This window comes from Bombyx mori, chromosome 22 (assembly GCF_030269925.1).
Source record: "Bombyx mori chromosome 22, ASM3026992v2".
NCBI classification, from domain to species: Eukaryota; Metazoa; Arthropoda; class Insecta; order Lepidoptera; family Bombycidae; genus Bombyx; species Bombyx mori.
Genome location: NC_085128.1, coordinates 8,450,326 through 8,472,934, shown reverse-complemented (window position 1 = coordinate 8,472,934; position 22,609 = coordinate 8,450,326). Strand labels below are relative to the sequence as shown.

Genomic DNA, 22,609 nt, shown 5'->3' with positions numbered 1-22,609 from the left:
CTAAGTACCCATGGAACAAGCTGACGTTAATATGGTGAAAGATTAGGTTGACATTAGATAAGGTTGACACGAATAAATAGCGAGTCACATAAAATAAAGCTTCAACGGTGAAAAATTTGTGAATTTTCTAAAGGAAAATGTTTAATTTTCATTTATTTTAGTTTCGATATCAGTATTTCCTTTACGATATTTGAGATGACCGTTATAAAATTTTAAGGGCTACTGAAATCACCGAATAAAAACGAGAAACATACGTTCAACGAAAAAAATATTTAAATAATAAATGTAGAAAATGTTATTATCAGGATTGACTCGAATTCTATCATATAAAGTATAGAGAAAGAACTGTTAAGATCTTGAGAATCGTCGCGATCGAATAGCTCACTATTTACAAAATGAAATACCGAATGCGAAATTATGATAATTCCCGGAGTTTTCAAAATCATTTAAAAACTTAAATTAAATTTAGAATTTAATGGACTTCACTGGATTCATTGTTAATGAACACAAACGAGACAATGTGCTAATGAATAAACACAAAACCTTAATTAAGTTTGTTTAGAAGTAAACTTCTTATTTTGTTAAGTATAGTTTGTGCGGAAAATTTATATCATGAATTTGAATTAATCTATAAGCTTCGTTTTTATTTGTTGTTATGGTGGATGAGTGTTACGGTCCTTGTATTATGTGGTTATTGGTTCCAAAGACAACGTACCACATTGTTCTGTTTGTCTCAACAGTTCTTTCCTTCCAATTTGAGCGCATTATTGCTTCATCATAGAAATAGATGAGATATTGGTGCCTACCCTTATGCCTGCATACCCTACTGCTACAAATGTTTGTGAATTACGCTAAGGGAGGTGCAATGAAGAAACTTAATAGAATCATATTTGGAACTTACATACATTCTTTCAGTACGTATGTGTTACAAAGAACTAGTACTGCACCTTACCTGAGGTCAGTACATCAGCTAGGCCATGAGTTCATTTGGACCCTACAGCGAACTAAAAAAAGCAATTATCATCGACCACGTGAAGTCGTCGTGGCCTAAAGGATAAGACGTCCGGTGCGTTCGAATCTAGCGATGCACCGGTGTTCGAATTCCGCAGGCGGGTACCACTTTTTCTAATGAAATACGTACTTAACAAATGTTCACGATTGACTTCCACGGTGAAGGAATAATATCGTGTAATAAAAATCAAACCCGCAAAATTATAATTTGCGTAATTACTGGTGGTAGGACCCCTTGTGAGTCCGCGCGGGTAGGTACCACCGCCCTGCCTATTTCTGTCGTGAAGCAGTAATGCGTTTCGGTTTGAAGGGTGTGTAGCCGCTGTAACTACACTGAGACCTTAGAACTTATATCTCTAAGTGTGTGGTGCATTTACGTTGTAGATGTCTATGGGCTCCAGTAACCACACTTAACAACCATGTGAGCTGTGAGCTCGTCCACTCATATAGCAATAAAAAAAAATAAAAAGCAACATGACTAAGACCGTTATTAATCATTCGCCATAGTCACCAAATTTTTGTGCCTCTATGGATCAGAATATTCTCTGCTGCAAATAGAATTATCTATAATGATAACATTTTATAAAGAAACTAGCTGACCTGGCAGACTTCGTAGTGCCTTAATCGATAAATAAAAGACCTATACTTTTGTATAAAATAAACTTAAAACAAACAAGAGGAATCCGTACGCCGGGGGACACATCAAAGGAAAAACAAAATTTTTATTTTTATTTAATTCCGAGCATTTTCATATTTATCTTTTTAAGCCTTCTCTGGACTTCCACAAATAATTCAAGACCAAAATTAGCCAAATCGGTCCAGTCGTTCTCGAGTTTTAGCGAGACTAACGAACAGCAATTCAATTTACATAATATATATATATATGTGTTGGTTTGTTTAGGTTTCGACAATACAGCAAGGCGTATGTCGTCGCTCGTACTGGCAATACGCCATCACAGACGACATGGTGTGTGCGGGACGCGGGCGGCGTGATTCGTGCGCAGGGGACTCCGGCGGACCGCTGCTTTGTCGGGACCGCTCCAATAGATACGTCTTACAGGTAATTCGTAAGGATACAACAGCTTTCATCGCCTAACATGCAATGCGTCATTACGGATCCTCCCGATCCATTAACGGTGCTTTTAGCCACCACAAGCACCGTCCTCGCCGAACACGTGGCTTGCGACGAAGGGCTCGACGAGCAAATTAACCCATAGACACAGCCCACTGAGTTTCTCGCAGGATCTTCTCAGTGAGTCGCGTTTCCGATCCGGTGGTAGATTCTGCAAAACACTGCTCTTGCTAGGGTCAGTGTTAGCAACACTCCGGTTTGAGCCCCGTGAGCTAACCTAGACACGTTAGGGTGAAACTGAAATAACCTCTCAAGGCTATCAGCATAGGTAGGAAAAAAAAAAACATGCAATCTTATCTTGAAACCTTACATTTTATATTTATACAACCTATATATTATTATGTATATTTTATATCTTAAAGTCTGGCATACCAAAAGTCGCGTGATGATAATTAAAATACCAGAACCTTTAATTAACTTAACTTTTCGTTGTTAAAAATATCAACAAGCGGTAAAAACATCCTAAATTATTCAGATTAATTCTGAAAAGTCCTCTTTCTATTTTGGTAACTTTTTTAAAACCTTTTAGCTGATCGATGGACAGAATGTAAATTTTTGTCCAATTAAGTACCTAATTAAATCAAAATGTATTATGAAAAAAATTATATCTGTATGTTTGATACAAAAACCTTTGGTTTTGTTGGGAAATATTTATATAAGAAAGGAAATATTGTTTCTCAAAATGAGAATACAGTGGGCTTTTTTTGAGTGACAGTTACTAAAACAATAAACAATATTTTTAGGGAAGAAGTAAGGTCAAATGAATATGTGTATGTATAGCATTCGCATTTCAAAAGGTCACGACACAGATCTCTCAAATCTCTCCTTAATTTTAGAACACTAAAGGTAGCATTCCGATGTCAGCGACTGCGATCGACGGCAGTCTGCCCGCAGTTTTTATTGTATACAGTTATGTTCTAGTACTCAGTATAATTATATCGGACAATTTATCCGCAACTAGGAAAATAGCTATACAGAATTTATTAGAAGAAGAAGAATGATACACTCATTTTGTTTGTCTTCTATTAATAATTTGTCATCATGTTTGGAAAATAACGCCATATTGACGTGCAACGTGGACGGGTCGCGCGGCGGCACTGCTCCAGTGCAGCAGAGGCTCGCGGTGTTTAGAGTTCCATATAAATTCATACTAAGCACACTAAGCAGTAAGTCGCGCGAGTCGGTCGCATTATTCCTTCACCGTGAAAATCGTTCATGAACATTTCTTAAGTAGGTATTTCATTAGAAAAATCGGCACCTGCCTGCGGGAACAAAAAAAAAACATATTTTATTTCTCTCGCTTCTTTCAGCATTTATATTAACTCATCAGCTTGATACGGCGTAATGGGCGTAAAACATTCAACAATAAGCCCAGAACACATTTAGACACCTGTTTAATTACTCCGAGCCGAAATGTCTGTTCCATGACTAGCGGCGGAAATGTCGACTATTTGGACGAAGGTCACTCGGACGTGACACAAACTTGAAAGGGACTCTGATAACTTAAATCAATATCAAACCGAGAATCGAATCCGACTTGGAGTGCCGACCGATCATAAATTTATCTTTCCTAAGTGTGACATAATGCGAAATATACCTCGACGATTGCGTCGAGAACGTAATTCGGAATAATTTTTTAATCTGCGTTATATAAATAGAATTTAACTGCCATTTTGAGTATTTGTTTATTACCGGTTATAATGTTAAGTTCGTTATAGCTTCTAGCGCTGATTTTACGACCCTTAATCCGGCTGTCCCATAAAGGGTAAATTTCCATAAGAAATTTCAGTAGGAAATTTCAATTTGAAAGATTGTTTTATAAGATTCAGTTACATTGCTTTAGTTTAGTTCGTTTTATATTTCACTTAGTAGTACTTAGAAATAGTCGAGCGGTGTTAAGTCACACGATCTCGATGGCCAGTTGATGTCGCCACCACGCGAGATGACGAAGCCTTCGAATTTCTCATTAAATAAATTTAATGCTTCTCGTGCTATATGGCAAGTAGAGCCTTCCTGTTGGAACCACATGTTTGTAAGATCCATGTCATCTATCCTAGGCCAAAAAAAGTTTGTTATCATCGTCCGATATCGGTCGCATTGACAGTGAGCGCGACTCTTTCCGCATCTTCGTAGAAATAAGAGCCAATGACAACGCCAGACAAGCGTGTAGCGTTCCATGGTGAAATGTCACGAATAATTAAGTGTTCATGACAAATTTGACAGCTATCGCTTTACCAAGATGGCCGCTATGAGCTGTCAAAGTTCGTGCGTTCCTATTGAAAAAGCATATATTACTACTAATCTTAAAAAAATCTCGTAAACTGTTTTTTTTTTCTTATTTATTACATACATTTATATTACATATTACATTATTTAGAAATAATATTGCACCATTGTTCTTTGAAATTATCGTATATTTTTATTTTACACAATGATATTTTGCAGAGTAATGCACAGTGGATTATTACTGTAATTTTCAACAATGTATTGTGCAGTATAATGAACAATAGTTTCCGCTTGTACCATTTGGATGCCTAAGCTCTATTTAATAATTTACAAGAGCACAAAGCAATGCAAATGTTGAATTGTGTAGGTAGATTTGCAAGTTTAATTAACGCGTACACCTATTCATTATATTCCTGTAGTAATTTTAACAATAAATTTACATGAGCGATTTGCAGAGAGCAATCATAATACATCAAGGAAACTTCGTCCAATGATGATAACTGTAATTGTGAAAACTGTTAAATATAAAAATATTTGTAAATTTGATTTGTTTGTTTATCTTATGTTCAATATTATTACGCGACGAGTTGTTTGCGTTGAAATTTTGTATAGGTCGTTGTTGACATCTTAGGAAAGGTTGTCGCACAGTTCCATGCGAATAGTACTTTCAACTAATGGGTGTTTTTCTTACATTTAACAAATGTTGCCTAAACTAACAGATAAAAGCCGTTCAGTACATACCTTAGAAATAAATTTAGAAGTCATTAGAAACCTTTATGTGTCAGGATATCTGTTCAGACTATCAAGTTTGAAGGCTAAGGCAACCGTTGTCCCTATGAGGAGGCAGTCTCCTACCGGTGATGGTCACAGGGCGACCTAAAGGGGAGTCGTTTAGTGGGTGGACCCTAAAATCCTTGGGCCCGCGATCTGCTCTCAACACCTGCAGATCGTTGAGTCTCACATACCCCGCGCGCCCCCTAGGCGCGGGGACCTCGTAGGAGGTTTGGCTCTCTAACAGAAAAAAAAAAAAAACGTTGTACTATTAAACTGAGACTAAGAAGATAGGCGGCAGAATTAACGTTGTTGATGTCTATGGGCTACGATAATAACCACTTAACGCCAGCTGGGCCGTGAATTCACCCATATAAGCAATTAAAAAAGGCAATTAAAATTTTGGTAGGCAGTGGCTTGGCTCTGCCCCTGGCATTGCTGACGTCCATGAGCGACGGTAACCACTCCCCATCAGGTGGGCCGTATGCTCGTCTGCCTATACGGCAATAAAAATAAAAATAAATACTTTTTCTGTAATAAAGTAACATTAATATAAATTATCAGTGGTGATTATCGATTGTGCGTTTCAGTAAAGTCTGTGGCAGAAGTTATTGCTTGTCATCATACGCTCTAAACAAACTTCAAGAACAGAGAAAAACTAATTAACCTAGTACCTAAGAAATAAAATTAATACAGGATACTAAAATATTCATCATAATATCAAACTACAAGGCTTCTACGCTACAAACATTAACCTTACCATGTTTGTAGGGGTGCTTATTGTTTTGCGATACATTTATCATAATAATTTGTTAGGTCTCTTGTTCAGCCACAAACGGTTGGCCGAACATTTGTCATCGAACTTGCAAAGCTGTCGCACATTAGCCAAAAATGCGACCGTCACGATATTTGAACAATATACCGTATAGTATCTGACGTATAATACAAACCATATTGCGTTCGCCGTGACTTTGTACCTTCTTGGAGTTATTTTGAACGATTTTATCGTCATAAAGTTTTTGAATTTTGAATTACCTTTGGAATCTTACTTTTGTGTGGCTTAATTTTCTAAGAAAATTTAACAGAGATTAAGGCGACAATAGCTTGATAGGTTTGAACAAAAATATACCGAGATGGGCTCTCATTGAACTTAAATTATCATATTCTCCTAATTCCCATCTCGAGTATTAGTAGAAGGGTATTTAAGGTAACAAGCTCCAGTAATATCCCAAAAACAGCAAAATACCTGATGAACTTTTCTGTCCGACTACGCCAATACACAGAATGGAACTGAAAACATCCAAACAATTTGGTGCAGCTTATCTGTAAGCTTTTTTATTACCATAGCGATGAACTAAGTCATGACCCACCTAGTATAAAGCGGTTACTAAAGCCAATCAATATCACAACGATATTGCCACCACTCTGTGATAACTTAAGGTGTGAGGTTGAATTCTTAATTTAATTGGTCAATGATTTCTTTCATCTTTCAAACTCGAACCCATGACTGCTTCGCGGCCAGAATTATACAGGATAGAGGTGCTTACCCGTTGGAGCTTATAATGCGATCTACCAATTGCTACTAATCTACCAATTAGTAGATACCAGTTGGCGATTGCACTACGCTGATAAAATCAATCGTTGGATTTCTTATTCGAAGCCGACTTTTTCGAACCCCACGGAAATAGATGCAGTGGTGTTCTAGAGTAAGACCACATAGCTTCACTTCACTTCACTAGGGCACCGTTTCTATATTAACAATATTTAGCTGCATCTTTTGAAATTGTTTTATTTATTTTAATAGAACGAACATACCATATATGCTTTCAACTCATTGATAATATCTCTATAACACAAACTTCTAGCATCGAAGTTATGATTAAGTATGAATCTATCGGGATTCGTTTGCCTCAAAGCCGCCGGCGCTAACCGCAAATGTTATTTGACACCTCAAACATTAATCAGTGTAGATTACGTAATGGATCGACGTATGTTCATTTCTATTTCTAGGCTTATTTTTTTCTGATACGTCTAATATTAAACGAGTCAATATTCACGAATCTGCCTATTTGTTATTTAATATGTTTTTATTTATAAATAGTACAAATGAATAGCACAGATCGATTCAATAATCAACAGTGATTAATGCTTGATGCTTGATGCTTGATGCGTCAAATAATTGTGTATTTAAATATTCTAAAATGCATTCTGATAGGTTACCACAAAGGTGTAAAATTGCATATAATTCAAGTTAATACATACATTTATGTAGTTTCCTCAAGTTTACATGTACGAAAAAAATATTCAAAAGTACTATGACATGTTCCTCTTTGAACTACGCTTCAAGAGAATATTTAGCCCAGTATGCAGCAGTTTGGCTTTGCTGACGTTTATGACAGACGGTGACCACTCAGCACAAGACGGACGGTGTTCACGCCTGCCTCCAAAGGAAATAACAATAGTAAGCCTATGTACTTTGTTCTTTGAGTAAATATATACTTTTATTTACAGGGCATTACCAGTTTCGGAGACGGATGCGGGAAGCGTGGGAAGTACGGCATATACACGAGAACTGCTGGTTACGTCACTTGGATTAAAGACGTAATGAATAGCAAATACTTCGATTGAAATCGATCTGAAGATAGTCTTTTTGCTTTGAGAGATAACGTGACTATGAAGTGGTATACTCACCATTCGGCATTGCCTAATTAGGCACACTATAAAATATTTAAGGACACGCTTGTTTTGGTTTAAGTGTTTCAGATTCGGGAAAGTTTTAACGAAAATGTATATTATATCTAATTTAATTTGGGGTCGTAATATTCTCAGTGCGATTTCCATTTCAGTACTAATTAATCTCTAGTTACAAATACGTATACCTATCCGAGACGAGGCTGCAACAGAATCTTGTTACTAATGACTTTGTTACCTAATCCGCGTCGGTATCTTTGAATATAGCCATAGAATATGCTATTATATGATGTGGATAAAACACTATTTTATCTATAAATTGTAACTGATGCTATAGCAGTGATGATATTCGATTGGCAGCTGAGAATCTCATTTTCCACAGAGAAAGTGGTTTACAAGCGCTTAAAGTTTTTTTTTTAATTTTTTTATTGCTTATGCGGTTGGACGAACTCACAGCCCACCTGGTGTTAAGCGGTTATCGGAGCCCATAGACATCTACAACGTAAATGCCGCCACCCACCTTGAGATATAAGTTCTAAGGTCTCAGTATAGTAATAACAGCTGCCCCACCCTTCAAACCGAAACACATTACTGCTTCACAGCAGAAATAAGTAGGGTGGTGGTACCTACCCGTGCGGACTCACAAGAGGTCTTACCACAAGTAATAATGCAAATTATAATTTTGCGGGTTTCATTTTTATTACACGATGTTATTCCTTCACCGTAGAAGTAAATCGTGAACATTTGTTAAGTACGTATTTCACTAGCTCTAGCAAGAGCAGTGCTTCGCAAAATCTACTACCGGATCGGAATCGCGACCAAATAAGAAAATCCGGCGAGAGCAATTCTCGACCGCCAATGGACGATAATGTAAACAATAACATTATATTAGAAAGGCACTAAACATAACGTCTAGTCGATGACTGTTTGTACACTGCGTTTGGAATGCATTATAAATTATTGGTGGTTTGAAATCGATTTTTTCTATTTACGCATGTTTATACTTTAAACGAAGTTACATTTTAAAACCCAAGAGGTTAGTGTGGAACTAACTTTAAAGTTTACACGAATAATAAAGTCGAAATGCTGGGCTTGTAAGCTTTGTCATTTTCTTTCGTATTTGATATAAAGCTATTTCGACACTGTATAAGATATCGATGATTATCGACAGCTATTTCGTAGAGTTACACGAGTGTATAAATCCCACCCACAACCATCCTCAAGGATCGAAACTATTCCTTTATTTATATGTATTTATCGATGATGTGTTTGTTCAGTTTGAGAAGTTTGTGAATATATTTCCGGTCTCCGATTTATATAAACACGATTCATTTAACTAATTTAATACTACTCTTTAAATTTACATTCCATTTACTGTTACAGTACTCGGCGATAGATATTCCATATCGACCTTTGAAAAGAAACAATTTGTTAAATTCGACTTTGTAGAGCATTTTCTCTACCGTACACAACACTAATAGTCCGGTGTCTATTAAGACCGCAATAGAACAAAACCTGTAAACGTCACATAGGTAGTGTGTGATAGACAGTTTGTTGCTTTCCCAAAAACTATGTGTAATATTTATCACTAGGTACTGTATCATACTTTTTACTTATTAGTTACATTTCAGTATTGCACTGCATTATACATCATGTTATTCATTTGGCATCTAGTAGCGAGGCTAATAAAAGTTAAGACGCAACACCTAATGGTGAAGATATCAGCAACCATTCTCCGGTCCATTAGTATTATAGTAAGGAGTCGTTAACTGCTTCTGCGTTTCGACTCAGAAGATGGTAGTAATGGCAAGTAAACTTTTTATGCTTGGTTAGCATAGAATAACGCCTATAGCATAAGCTGCAATTGACTCGTGATATTTCAGTACTGATGATGCGTAATGTATCACAATCACTTTTGCCGTGTCATGTTACGGCATCATATGCCGATAGTCCTGCTGGTAGTGTACCCAGGCGATAAAGACTGCGCAGTCTGTAGCGACCGTTATCTTGATACATTGATCACATACCAATCGTTTGGAGGTAGCAATAAATTAACGCACTCTTAATAAATACGCTTCGTATTATTGATGTTAAAAATGTAAATATTATTTATTATTCTTTTATTTTCAAAATTTACTTTTTCACATCAAAATCTGTATCGTTTCTGTGCATGTTAAGCTATGTATGTACATTATACGTGACAAATAAAATCTCTCTACGTTTTTTAAACAGAGTTTTACTTTGAACCCTGTTCTTGTTTTCAGATTTCACGTTTTCCGGACTTGGATTACTTTGCTTTTCAGGTATATGAATGAATTTTGCACGTACGTGGTTTTTCAGTTCTGCTTAAATAAATGCCCAGCCCACCAAATGGTAAACAGTTACCGTAATCCATATGCAAAACAATAAGCGATTGTGAGGTTAATTTAATCAGAATAACGGGTCATCGTTTGAACGCGTGAGCCCTATGTGGTAGACCACGGAGTATGTAATAATTGAGAATCGAAATTATTATGAAGATAATAATTTACTCAAATTTTGAAACAAAATTCATTTTGTCAGTGCATTGTAAATTAAGATTAAATTGATTTCAATACAATTTCAAAGCTTAAAACGGATTAAAGCTTTTACACTTTTGCTGGGAAACGAAATTTAAAATTCTATGACAGTATTGATGTCAGCGGAAGCCAGAATTAAAGATGCCGGGACATCGTGAGATGCATCAAGTTTGCCCCCTCCAACACTACATAACGATCACGACTACTCTATCAAAAGTGACATGACTGAGAAGAAGAAGAAACCAAAAATGGTCACTCAACCATGAAAATGAGAAAGACATGAAATTTCTGTTTAAACAATTTATTTAAATAAACAAAAACAAACGTTTCACAAAAGGTATGATATTGAAAAAGCTCAAAATCAAATTCAAACAATAAAACAAAAAACGGAATTACAAAAAATTGTATACGAATTAAAAACGCCTACGCTGCGTTTTGTTAACGTAAGCAAATCGAGCCGACTTGTCGAGTGTAATTACGGAGGAAAATGGTGCGACAGAAATTAAATGTCAACGTTGAAATTGTCCGCCTCGTCAGGCTCCCGTGCCACGTCGAGCACCCACGGGACCAGTCGCCAAGTGCCGGTGTACTGCGCTGATTGTTCGCCCCAACTACGACGCTCTTCCTATGAAAGAAACAGTCCATAATAAACAAAACAGTTTCACGATTTAACCACGTCTTTATTTTATTGATTTTGAACCAACAAATCTTCCAGAGTTCCGCTACGCAGACATTTTTCGATTTATTGATTTTATGGGATATTCATATTTAGGAAATGGCAAATACTGAGTTTCTTCCTGATTCTCCTGAATGGTGAAACTGAATTTCAAATCCGTAGTATAATCATTATAGTCCAAAAGCGCTTGTGAAGGACTATTTGGATAAAAACCTTGATTTCAATCTAGAATTCTTTTAAGCCATTTGTTTGATTGTTTATTACTTTTAATCTTTGATTATTTTGTAGATTTTGGCATTGATATTTTATAATTTTTCAGCTAGATCTTGCGTTTATACATATTTTGAATTTCCTATTTCCGACGCTTAACTTACACTCACTTAACAGTTAAATATTCTACTTATATTAATTTAAGTCAATCTGCTATTTGTTTTCCTTATATTTTCATGTGACTTAGGCATAATTAAATAAGCTGGCTGGTGCCTATTTATCACTTTTTCGTGAAAGCTTATCAGCTTTACTTAAAACAAATCGCGTTAAGATACCATTAACTATTTCTTTTTGACGTGAGAGATGAAGTGACTATGAAATTGTATATTTACCATTCGGCATTACCTTGTTAGGCATGCTACAAAATATATAGAGGTAGTAGGTAGTGGTAGAGTTAACGTTGTTATTTATATTTTGACATTCAACAAGTGTGTTATACTGACATCTAAGTTGAAATAAATGATTTTGAATTTGAATTTGAATATAAGGACTTGCTTGTTTTGGAGAAAAATCTTCGAGAAAGTTTTTATGAGAATATGGATGAGGTAAATCTAGTTTAACTTGAGAATCTACTTCAACTAAATTCTCAGTCCCCTTTCGATTTCAGTACTAATTAATCTGCAGTTACAAATATGTACATATATCCGAGACGGAGCTGCAACATAATCTAGTTACTAACGACTTTGTTACATAATCCGTCTCGGTATCTTTGAATTTAGCCATTGAATATGTTATCATATGATGTGGATCAAATGGGGCTACAACAAAATCTAGCTACTTTAGTTTCAATTTACAAAAGCTGAAAATTTGCAAATGTATTTTTTTTATTATATACGTCGAGTTCTTGTCACTTTTATTTCGTAAATTCATTAATAATTTTTTTGGCTAAAAGTTTATGTAGAATAATGTGAATAGTGCGTAGACTTACGCACTACATTTATTGCATTTTATTATCTAACATTCACTTCATTTATTTGACTTAGAATTTAAACGAAATGAAGTAAACATTCAAATGCATTTAGCGAGTTGAGTAGTATACAAATCTATTCTATATCCTGAAAATGTGTAGCATTTTTTTTAACGTTTGGTGGCATACTACCTCTTAACAATCTTGAAATACACCACGATATAGTTGAAAAGCTTACCACGGATGAAAGATTAAAGGAATGTTTCTAATTAATTTAGCCTGAACATTAAATTTGGTTTTCTATTTTCATAATTATAAATTTAATCTTCAGATAAATATTTAAGTAGCTTTGTGGTTTTGCACGAACTACCCTTGGAATAAATGTTTTTTTTTTTATCCTACCTATGCTGATAGCCTTGAGAAGGCTATTTCAGCTTCGCCCTAACGTTTGTAGGTGCGAAGCGGGGTGGTTCCGGGACACGATGCGACGCATCTGCGACGTATCGATGCCCCGGATCAGCCCTCGGCCTCCCAATCGCCAGGTGTACTGGTGGTCGCCCGAAATCGCGCAACTCCGCGTGGAGTGCGTTCGGGCGAGGCGCGAGTGCGCCAGGCATCGCCGCCGTCGCTTGCCGCGGCGCAACGATCCGGTTGCGTTCGCGGTGGTGGAGGCCCGGCTGTACGGCACATTTCGCGTCGCGCAGAGGGCTTTGCAGCTGGCCATCAGAAGAGCCAAGAACCAACACATGGAGGGTCTCTTGGAGACGCTGGATGAGGATCCGTGGGGGCGACCCTATCATATGGTGCGCAATAAAATGCGCCCATGGGCCCCCCCAATCACGGAGCGTCTCCAGCCTCAGCAGTTGCGGGACATCGTCTCGGCGCTGTTCCCGCAGGAGCGGGAGGGATTTGTCGCTCCCGCTATGGACGTCCCGTCGGAAAACGGCGGCGACGCCCCTGCTGAGGTGCCCCACATAACGGGGGCGGAGCTCCATGTGGCCGTGCGTAAAATGTGCGCGAAGGACACTGCGCCCGGCCCGGACGGCGTCCATGGCCGGGTTTGGGCCTTGGCTCTTGGTGCCCTGGGGGACCGACTCTTGAGGCTTTACAACTCCTGCCTCGAGTCGGGACGGTTTCCTTCATCGTGGAGGACGGGCAGACTCGTGCTGTTGAGAAAGGAGGGGCGCCCGGCGGATACTGCCGCCGGGTACCGTCCCATCGTGTTGCTGGATGAGGTGGGCAAGCTGCTGGAACGCATTCTGGCGGCCCGCATCATTCAGCATCTGGTCGGGGTGGGACCCGATCTGTCGGCGGAGCAGTATGGCTTTCGAGAGGGCCGCTCAACGGTGGACGCGATCCTTCGCGTACGGGCTCTCTCGGAAGAAGCCGTCTCCAGGGGTGGGGTGGCCTTGGCGGTGTCGCTCGACATCGCCAATGCGTTTAACACCCTGCCCTGGTCCGTGATAGGGGGGGCACTGGAAAGACACGGAGTGCCTCTCTACCTTCGCCGGCTGGTGGGTTCCTACTTGGAGGACAGATCGGTCACGTGTACCGGACACGGTGGGATCGTACACAGGTTCCCGGTCGTGCGCGGTGTTCCACAGGGGTCGGTGCTTGGCCCCCTTTTGTGGAATATCGGGTATGACTGGGTACTGAGGGGTGCCCTCCTCCCGGGCCTAAGCGTAATCTGTTACGCAGACGACACGCTGGTCGTGGCCCGGGGGGGGAGTTTTGCTGAGTCTGCTCGTCTTGCCACCGCTGGGGTGGCGCATGTCGTCGGCAAAATCAGGAGATTGGGCCTCGACGTGGCGCTCAGTAAATCCGAGGCCATGTGGTTCCACAGGCCCCGGAGAGTGCCACCTGTCGATGCCCATATCATGGTTGGAGGCGTCCGTATCGAGGTCGGGGTGCAGTTGAAGTATCTCGGCCTCATTCTGGACAGTCGTTGGACCTTCCGTGCTCACTTTCAGAACCTGGTCCCTCGTTTGTTGGGGGTGGCCGGCGCGTTAAGCCGGCTTCTGCCCAACGTGGGGGGGCCTGACCAGGTGACGCGCCGTCTCTATACGGGGGTGGTGCGATCAATGGCCCTATACGGGGCGCCCGTGTGGGGCCAGTCCCTGGCCGTGGGGGTAGCGAAGCTGCTGCAACGGCCGCAACGCACCATCGCGGTCAGGGTCATCCGTGGCTATCGCACCATCTCCTTCGAGGCGGCGTGTGTACTGGCTGGGACGCCGCCTTGGGTCCTGGAGGCGGAGGCGCTCGCCACTGACTATCAGTGGCGGGCTGACCTTCGTGCCCGGGGCATGGCACGTCCCAGCCCCAGTGTGGTCAGAGCGCGGAGGGCCCAATCTCGGCGGTCCGTGCTGGAGTCATGGTCCAGACGGCTGGCCGATCCTTCGGCTGGTCGTAGGACCGTCGAGGCGATTCGCCCGGTTCTTGTGAACTGGGTGAATCGTGACAGAGGACGCCTCACTTTCCGGCTCACGCAGGTGCTCACTGGGCATGGTTGCTTCGGTGAGTTCCTGCACCGGATCGGAGCCGAGCCGACGGCAGAGTGCCACCATTGTGGTTGCGACTTGGACACGGCGGAGCACACGCTCGTCGCCTGCCCCGCATGGGAGGGGTGGCGCCGTGTCCTCGTCGCAAAAATAGGAAACGACTTGTCGTTGCCGAGTGTTGTGGCATCGATGCTCGGTGACGACGAGTCGTGGAAGGCGATGCTCGACTTCTGCGAGTGCACCATCTCGCAGAAGGAGGCGGCGGGGCGCGTGAGAGACGCACAGGCCCGCCGCCGTCGAGCGGGGGCCAGGGAGGCGGATCTCGCCCAAGCCCTGGCCCTCTAAGTGTTTCGGGTCTCCCTCACATGTCGGCCTGGGGACCGGCGAAGGGGGCCTAAGAAGACGACGTGCAAGCTGCTCTGCACGCGTTTTATGCATGAGCATCCGGGTGATGGAAGGCCGGCTATCCTCAACCCACGCTGGTTCTGACCCAGCGGGGTATTCCGTAGGATAGACCATTCTAACCGGTGCCATCTAGGCGGGCTTCGGATAGCCTGCCGACCGAGAGGGCTGGTGGTCGTGGCGCCGACGACCGCCAGTCCGGCGTCCCGAGGGGGAGGGTGATGGGAGAGATGTGCTCCGCACTAAACGCTTCACTTTCCCCCCCTTGCCTTTTCATGAGTTTTGTCTCATGCGAGGTTTGGACGTTGGTTGTTGAGAGACAGGAGGTTTTAGTCGGTTCGACTCCGACATGCCCCGCCCTCCATCCCCAGTGAAGGGTGGAAGTCCGGCGATTTCCTCCTGAGAAAAAAAAAAAAAAAAAAAAACGTTTGTAGGTGAGCTCACGGGGCTCAACCGGAGAGTTGCTAACAATGACCCTAGCAAGAGCAGTGCTTCACAGAATCTACCACCGGATCGGAAACGCGACCCACTGAGAAGATCCGGCGAGAAACTCAGTGGGCTGTGTCTGTGGGTTAATTCGCTCGTCGAGCCCTTCGTCGCAAGCGACGGGTTCGACGAGGACGGTGACCGGGAATAAATGATGGAATTTTGTTTCAACTCATTTTATTTATGTTCTAAAAGTGAAGAAAAATGATGGTATAATATTATTGTATTTATTACACAACGTAATGTAAAACGTAGACAGTTTAATGTAGTCTTCTTATATATCTCTAGCTTATATCATTTCAACGAGATAATTACGTAGTAGTAATTTAAATACAAACTCATTCATCGAAGCCAGCTAGCTATGGGATGGATCCAAAGCTTGGACTTTTCAACAATATATAATATTATTTTTAATTTTTAATATACAGACAGATTTTTGTATTGATTTCATACTCGCATAGTATGAATAAAAATGGAAAGTTACCTGTAGATATAAACCAATCAATTTCCCACCGATAAGTAGAAGACTTCCGTGTTGCGGGTCGTTTTCTTCTCCAAAGTAACGTGGCAGAGATAAGCAGTAAATGTTATTAGTGCCAGTGTCTCCGAATTGTTTTTTTGAATTTCTGCAAATTATTACAATTACATGTTATATTAGTCGTCGTGGCCTAAAGAAGAAGACGTCTGGTACATTCGTGTTGAGCGATGCACCGGTGTTCGAATCCCAGGCGGGTACCAATTTTTCTCATGAAATACGTACTTAACAAATGTTTACGATTGACTTTCACGGTGAAGGAATATCATCGTGTAATAAAAATTAAAAACACGCAATATTATAATTTGCGTAATTACTGGTGGTAGGACCTCTTGTGATTCTGCACGGGTAGGTACGACCACCCTGCCTACAATATTTCTGCAGTGAAGATGTAATGCGTTTCGGTTTGCAGAGTGGGGCAGCCGTTGTAACTGTACTGAGACCTTAGAACTCATATCTCAAGGTGGGTGGCGGCATTAACATTGTAGATGTCTATGGATTCCAGTGACCACTTTGATAAGATACTGAAATATATTTCTGCAGCGAAGTTCGTCGTGGTCTGAACGATGGCATTGGTATTCCGAAATGATGTCAGAGCGCATAGACATCATAAGATGAATTTTGACTCTCACTTCGAGACATGTGATCAAAGTTTCAATTGTATTATCCTAAAAATATCGACGAAGAAACGGGATATTTGGTACCTACATGTGAATTCTAACAATACGCCCTATCATCAGTAAAAATGGAAATCCATAAATGGAAACCGTCGACACGGCGCGAGTTAATACCATTTTCTATGGCATACTGTGTTTATAGTACAGATAGCACCCGGCTATTAATTCAAGTAATATTTTACGTTCATTAACGATGATTCATGATATAAATTACCGTAATGAATAAACAGATTAGTGCAGATCAATGCCTGAATAATTAATCGTCTGTCGCGAATCTGGACTTCATTTTCAATATCAGTTCAGTTAGGAAACTATATTTTCTAAACGGTTATGTCTATTGTCGAAAATGAAATTATATACTTACGAAATTATATACTTTAATACGAGAAAAATATTATGATATTTTTTACCTGTACCCAACGTTCCCTGGACAATCATTGGAATATAGAAGGGCTTCGTACACGGAGAGAGCTTGCTTCGGCATCTTTGAAGAAGAATATCTTGAATCATATCTAAAATTATTTAAATATTAAACTTTTAGTTCCCTCGAGTATGAAGCAGTTTAGAATTTTCTTGATCCTAACTTAATGCAAATTCCGTAAATGCCTCAACGTCAAGTTTTTATTTAAATTTCTTAAAATTGTCTAGGAATCGTGAATTTCAAATACAATGTAGTGAATGCCTAAATTTAATAAATGTGTTGGAATATTTTATACAAATTCCATTGTCTTTTCGGGCTCCTTTATAGCGAACTTGTTTCAATTAGATTAAAATAAGAATAAATAATCGGGGACAAATAAGGCACGATCTAGCTCCTTACCAGGGTTCCTTGTACTGTGAGAAGCAGAAATATTATACTTATATACGCTCCATTAAATATATATATTACCCAAATAAGGAGCCAACAAACTTGCCTAGTGTAGGAATCGAATTCGCGACGCCCAGCCCCGCAGTCAAAGACGTTAAGTACTGCGTCACCGAAACAGTTAATGTAATAAAACTGGACCAATACGCGACAATAGGTGTGGTTTGTGTGCGATTCCATTATCTTGCGGTAAATACATATAGGGTGTTGATTTTACATGAAATCTGAGATTGAGGTACGAAAATTATACAACTACTAGTATATGATGATATGCACAATTAGACAAACTAAGGTCTATGAGTGTAAAATTTGAACCATACTTTATTTTTTGAAAATTCTTACTTTACTTTTCTTTTCATTTTACTCGGTGAATTTCAGTAAAAATAGTTCGCCTGAATATAATTAAATGAGTGTTATAAAGCGGCACTTCGCTAGAATTTGACTAGGAGCTTTGTAACGTATATGGGTAAAATAGGGTTCGGCACAGGATGTAAAAAAACATTACTATTACCTATCTAGGCCCCATCCGATAGCGATAGCCTTAGACCCGTTCTGATTTGCATGAAATTTATGCGACATCAGAGATATTGGTCCCCAATCCGGACACGATGAAGTCATAGAGTTTATAACTCGAATAAGCCCTGAAATAGGTGATAACGGTGAATAATATACATAATGAAGGAATGTAATTGCTTTTAAATCTGTTCAGAAACAAACTTGTATTTAATACGACGTTTTTCTGTTTTTATTATTATTTAAATTTGGTTCATTTCTACATGTTTCACATGTCATTTACAATAATAATAGGAGCATAGTTTGTTATGTGGCAAGTTGCATTATTTTTATTGAAAACTACTTTTAGTCACTATCCTATCAGGAGTCATCTCCATTACAACTTAATTATGTTTTCTTTTTCGTTTTCTAGAACGATCTATTATCGCGTGGTTAAATTAAAGAAAAAAATCCTCAGATGTGGTCTTTATGATACCCAAAAGTTCAAACGATAACGTTTGGCTGTCCACGCGCCTTTTTTGTTCCATTATGGTAACATTAAACTTCCTAAAGACTCAAGTTATATTCAACGTGAAGTTAATCTAATGATTTCAAATAGTTCAAGTGAAGAAATTCCTTTACATCGGTCATGTCATCGTACAAAGAACCCAGAAAGGATGTTGCTCCGATTTATTGTATTCCAATATGAAGCTGAAGGTTACGAGGTGTTATTCGTTCCCTACAAAACGTTTGTATTCAATTTTCGGCTCGGGTTTTACTGTAATTTGGTTTTCGATATAAAGCTTAGTGGCAATGTATGACTATTTTGTCAGCCTTTTATGGACTTAAGGTGTGTATAGTAAGAAATAGTTATTCAATCATTTTGATGGAGAAATTATTTACAATAGAATTGCTACAATTCACACCGAGCTAAACAGCTAAATTTACTGTGCGAGTAAACTGAATTATTTTCACTTTTCATTCATTACAGGTAGATATTTTATTTTTAATACTTTGAAGTAACTTACCAATATTATAAAGCTGCTGTCGCACTCTATCATGAGAGCGGAATTTCGGATGGATAATGCTGTATTTTACATAGGCAATTCTCTCCAGCTGCCGCCAATTATCTCCACAATAAGTTACGAAAGCTGATTGACCGTATCCGCCTGGATTTTCGTGATGCCGAGACAAACAAGAGGCAGAAGCTATAAGCCAATGTTGACTGATACTGGCAGAGTCGCAATATACCTATATTATTTTGGGTTTTGACTAAGTAGGATTATTATATATTATATATATATTATATTATTATTAAAGTATTTTTTTTCTTAAAATATTTAAACTACTATTACCTGTAATGGCTCGTAAACATAAACAGCCATAAAAGGATAATTCAACCAAGGAACAAATTCATAACGAAATGAGATATCTCTCATTCGTCCACTGCTAGTCTTCATTTCTTTAGTTGAGGTATTCAACGTTGTCACGCTATTATGAGATTCTTGAATCTGAAACCCATTACGATTTGTTTCGATAATATGTTTTTTTCTATGCTTTAGTTTTGTATCGGCATTGTTTTGTACTGCATCAAAATCAAGATGCTCTAACAGTAATTTTTTTTCTTCTTTGTTTTCAGTTTTGATTTTTATGTAATCAATGCTTTCTTTGTGGTCAAATCCTAGTTGACTATCGTAAATTTCAAAAAATTTTACTTTGTCGTTTGTGGTGGTATGCTGCACATCAACATTTCTGTACTGAAAAACTTTTGATGTTGAGTTTTCAGCTTGAGTTATTCTCTTGTTTGCTGTCGAATTATGTACACCTTTTCTTTTTTTGTTCTTGTCAGGCAGAAAGCGTGGATCAACATGAAATATTTTCGATGAAATAGATTTGTTCAACTTATCAAGTTGAGTTATGTTCTCGTTTTTTTCTGAATATTGGTCAGTGCTTAGTGTAAATAAGGAAGTTTCATTTAGAATAATTTGCTTATTCGAGCTTGTTCTACCGGAAGTCTTGAAACTTTTGTATAAATTTTCCTGTGGTGTTTTGAAGAATCGATCGAATAAATAAAAAGCATTAACTGATCTTAAAGAATTATGTCTAACATTATCAATTTTTGTTTTCACATCAACCAATTTATGTGAATCTGTATGTAACATATTACCCTTATTCGACTCATCAATTTCATGCAAGTAATAAAATTCTATAAAACTTGGTGTAGAAGTTTGAAAACCAGGAAAAGGACGAGGAATTTGCAGGTTTTTTCGTAAAAAATATTGTTTTGTTTTTTCAGTCGAGTTGACTTTTTGGGATTTGTATTTACTCGTGTTATTTTCTATGTCGACGAATATTTTAGTTTTCCTCCAAAGCATGTTTATAATCTCATACTGTTTTCGGTTGACTTTATTTAAATATTTTGTAATTGGAGATGTTGTAATATTTTGTTTCATTCCGCTTATGGTCACACTTGAAAAATATGGGACATTCGTTATTAAGCCCCTGGCGCTATAATTTGATAATTCATCCGACATAGAATTAGTTACGCTAAACAATGTAAGTATAAATAAAAGTAAACGGTCAATATAAATTAATTTAACTATGCTTATATTCATCATTATTTTTATCCAGTACAAATTGTGTGAAGCATTTTATTCTAATTTTAATAGTAAATAATAATAAACTACTTGAATTTCAAATTTCAGTGTTTCCCTGTTTTGTGCTGAATTTCGAAATATTTTTTGTCATTGTCATTTCTACAACTATTGAATGACATTCGTTTCAATGACATCTTAGTTTAAACTACTCTGCTATCAATGGCACTTATCCTCTAAGAGAAAAACATTACTAAGGTTATATAATAATAGAGGTAATTTAAAATTTGATGTTCAATTCCAGATTTGAAGTTGTCGTGACGTAAATAATGAGACACCTGGTGTACTCGTACTGAACATTGCAACACCCGTTGTACTGTAAAGCTGAGACCTTAGATCTCATGTCTCAAGGTAAATGGCGCTATTTACGTTGTTGATGGGTCTATGGGCACTGGTAACCATTAAGCACCTAGTTGGCGTGAGCTAGCTCACTCATGTAAAGAATAAAATGCTCTTTGCTGCTTAGAAAGGCCTTAATCAAATGTCAGGCTTTTTTGGGCACAACGGATTACGGGTACTAGTGGCTCGTAGGCCTTTCTAGTCTCATCAGAAGAAGTGGACGAGCACGAGCTCATGTAGAAGCCGAGAAGATCCGGTAAAAAACTCAGCGAGCTGATTGATGCATGGGTTAAGTTGCACGTCGAACTCTTTGCCATATTGATGAGTACGGCTACCGGGGCCCTACTTCTAGTATTAGAGCTAAGGACGACTAATGCAAGAGTTATTGAATTTGATGGATCCGTAAGAACGTGTCTACTAGTGTATACTAGTAAGTTTATTTTTTAATTTCTTTGTTGCTTAGTTGTGTGGACGAGCTCACGGCTCGCCTGGTGTTAAACGGCTACCGGAGCCCATAGACATCTACAACGTAAATGCTGCCACCTACCTTGAGATATAAGTTCTAAGGTCTGTATAGTTACAACGGCTTCCCGCCCTTCAAATCGAAACGCATTACTGCTTCACGGCAGAAACAGGCAGGGCGGTGGTACCTCCCCTGCGGACTCACAAGACGTCCTACCACCAGTCTTTACACAAATTATAATTTTGCGGGTTTGATTTTTACTACAGTATGTTATTCCTTCATCGTGGAAATCAATCGTGAACATTAAATACCTATTTCATTTAAAAAAAATGTACTTGCCAGCGGGATTCGAACACCGGTGCATCGCTGGAAACGAATAGATCGGACGTCTTATCTTTTAGGCCACAACAAAAGTGGGCGTTTTATGACCCACATACACTCAGACCGTATTTCGACGCATTTTTTATATCAAGTTGGCTACAGTATAGACTCCAGTAATCGTTTCAAATTATCTGATAAACTTTTCGCGCTATTTGCATCTTCACTTTCAGGTTACATGCATCCTTGTCCTCGTGCGATTAAATCTATACGAAAACTATTTTACAACAACGTCCTGATTTGTGAAACAAAAAATAATACTGTCATGGCTACGCGAATAATATTTAACGGTTTTTATTTTATTTTCAAATCAATATTCCATCATTCTGTCAACTTTGGTGCATTCATTGCAAAATGACGTTTGTTACTTACTGTATGTAATTAAAATCTTTTCATCAAAGCATACATACTCATTAAAAATACCATTAAACTCAGACTTGTTTGCCATTGCTCTAGGCGGGCAAACGAGCTCGCATTTCACAGTTCACCCGACAGTCAGTAATAAAAAATGTTAATGCAACGTTCACGTTGTTATTAAAGAGAATATTAGTATACTCTGTGCTTAGTGATAATATATA

The 22,609-nt window shown here is 39.0% G+C and overlaps 2 protein-coding genes across 5 annotated transcripts in view; one reads left to right on the top strand and one right to left on the bottom strand.

Annotated features, from left to right (window-relative positions):
* LOC101739613 (trypsin-3) overlaps positions 1–10,809 on the top strand; it is a 46,625-nt gene extending 35,816 nt beyond the window's left edge. The window contains exons 11-12 of the mRNA XM_038018748.2: positions 1,913–2,071; positions 7,652–10,809. Coding sequence (XP_037874676.1) covers positions 1,913–2,071; positions 7,652–7,768 — 276 coding nt within the window. The 3' untranslated portion in view covers positions 7,769–10,809. The remainder of the gene's footprint in view (positions 1–1,912; positions 2,072–7,651) is intronic.
* On the bottom strand, positions 10,675–20,988 carry LOC101747142 (uncharacterized). Of its 4 annotated transcripts, XM_021351821.3 has the most exons (7): positions 19,913–20,986; positions 19,553–19,708; positions 19,226–19,448; positions 18,217–18,346; positions 17,251–17,352; positions 16,113–16,254; positions 10,675–11,014 (listed from the first exon to the last, which is right to left on the bottom strand). In XM_021351821.3, the coding sequence occupies exons 1-7, from the start codon at positions 20,813–20,815 to the stop codon at positions 10,892–10,894; spliced, it is 1,779 nt and encodes a 592-aa protein (XP_021207496.1). In that variant the 5' UTR covers positions 20,816–20,986; the 3' UTR covers positions 10,675–10,891. The 4 variants fall into 4 exon arrangements, 3 of the variants coding, with proteins under 3 accessions (XP_021207496.1, XP_062530936.1, XP_021207495.1); XM_062674952.1 differs by having other exon boundaries at positions 19,226–19,428; positions 19,553–20,988; XM_021351820.3 differs by having other exon boundaries at positions 19,553–20,985.
* Between the last annotated feature and the right edge of the window lie 1,621 nt (positions 20,989–22,609).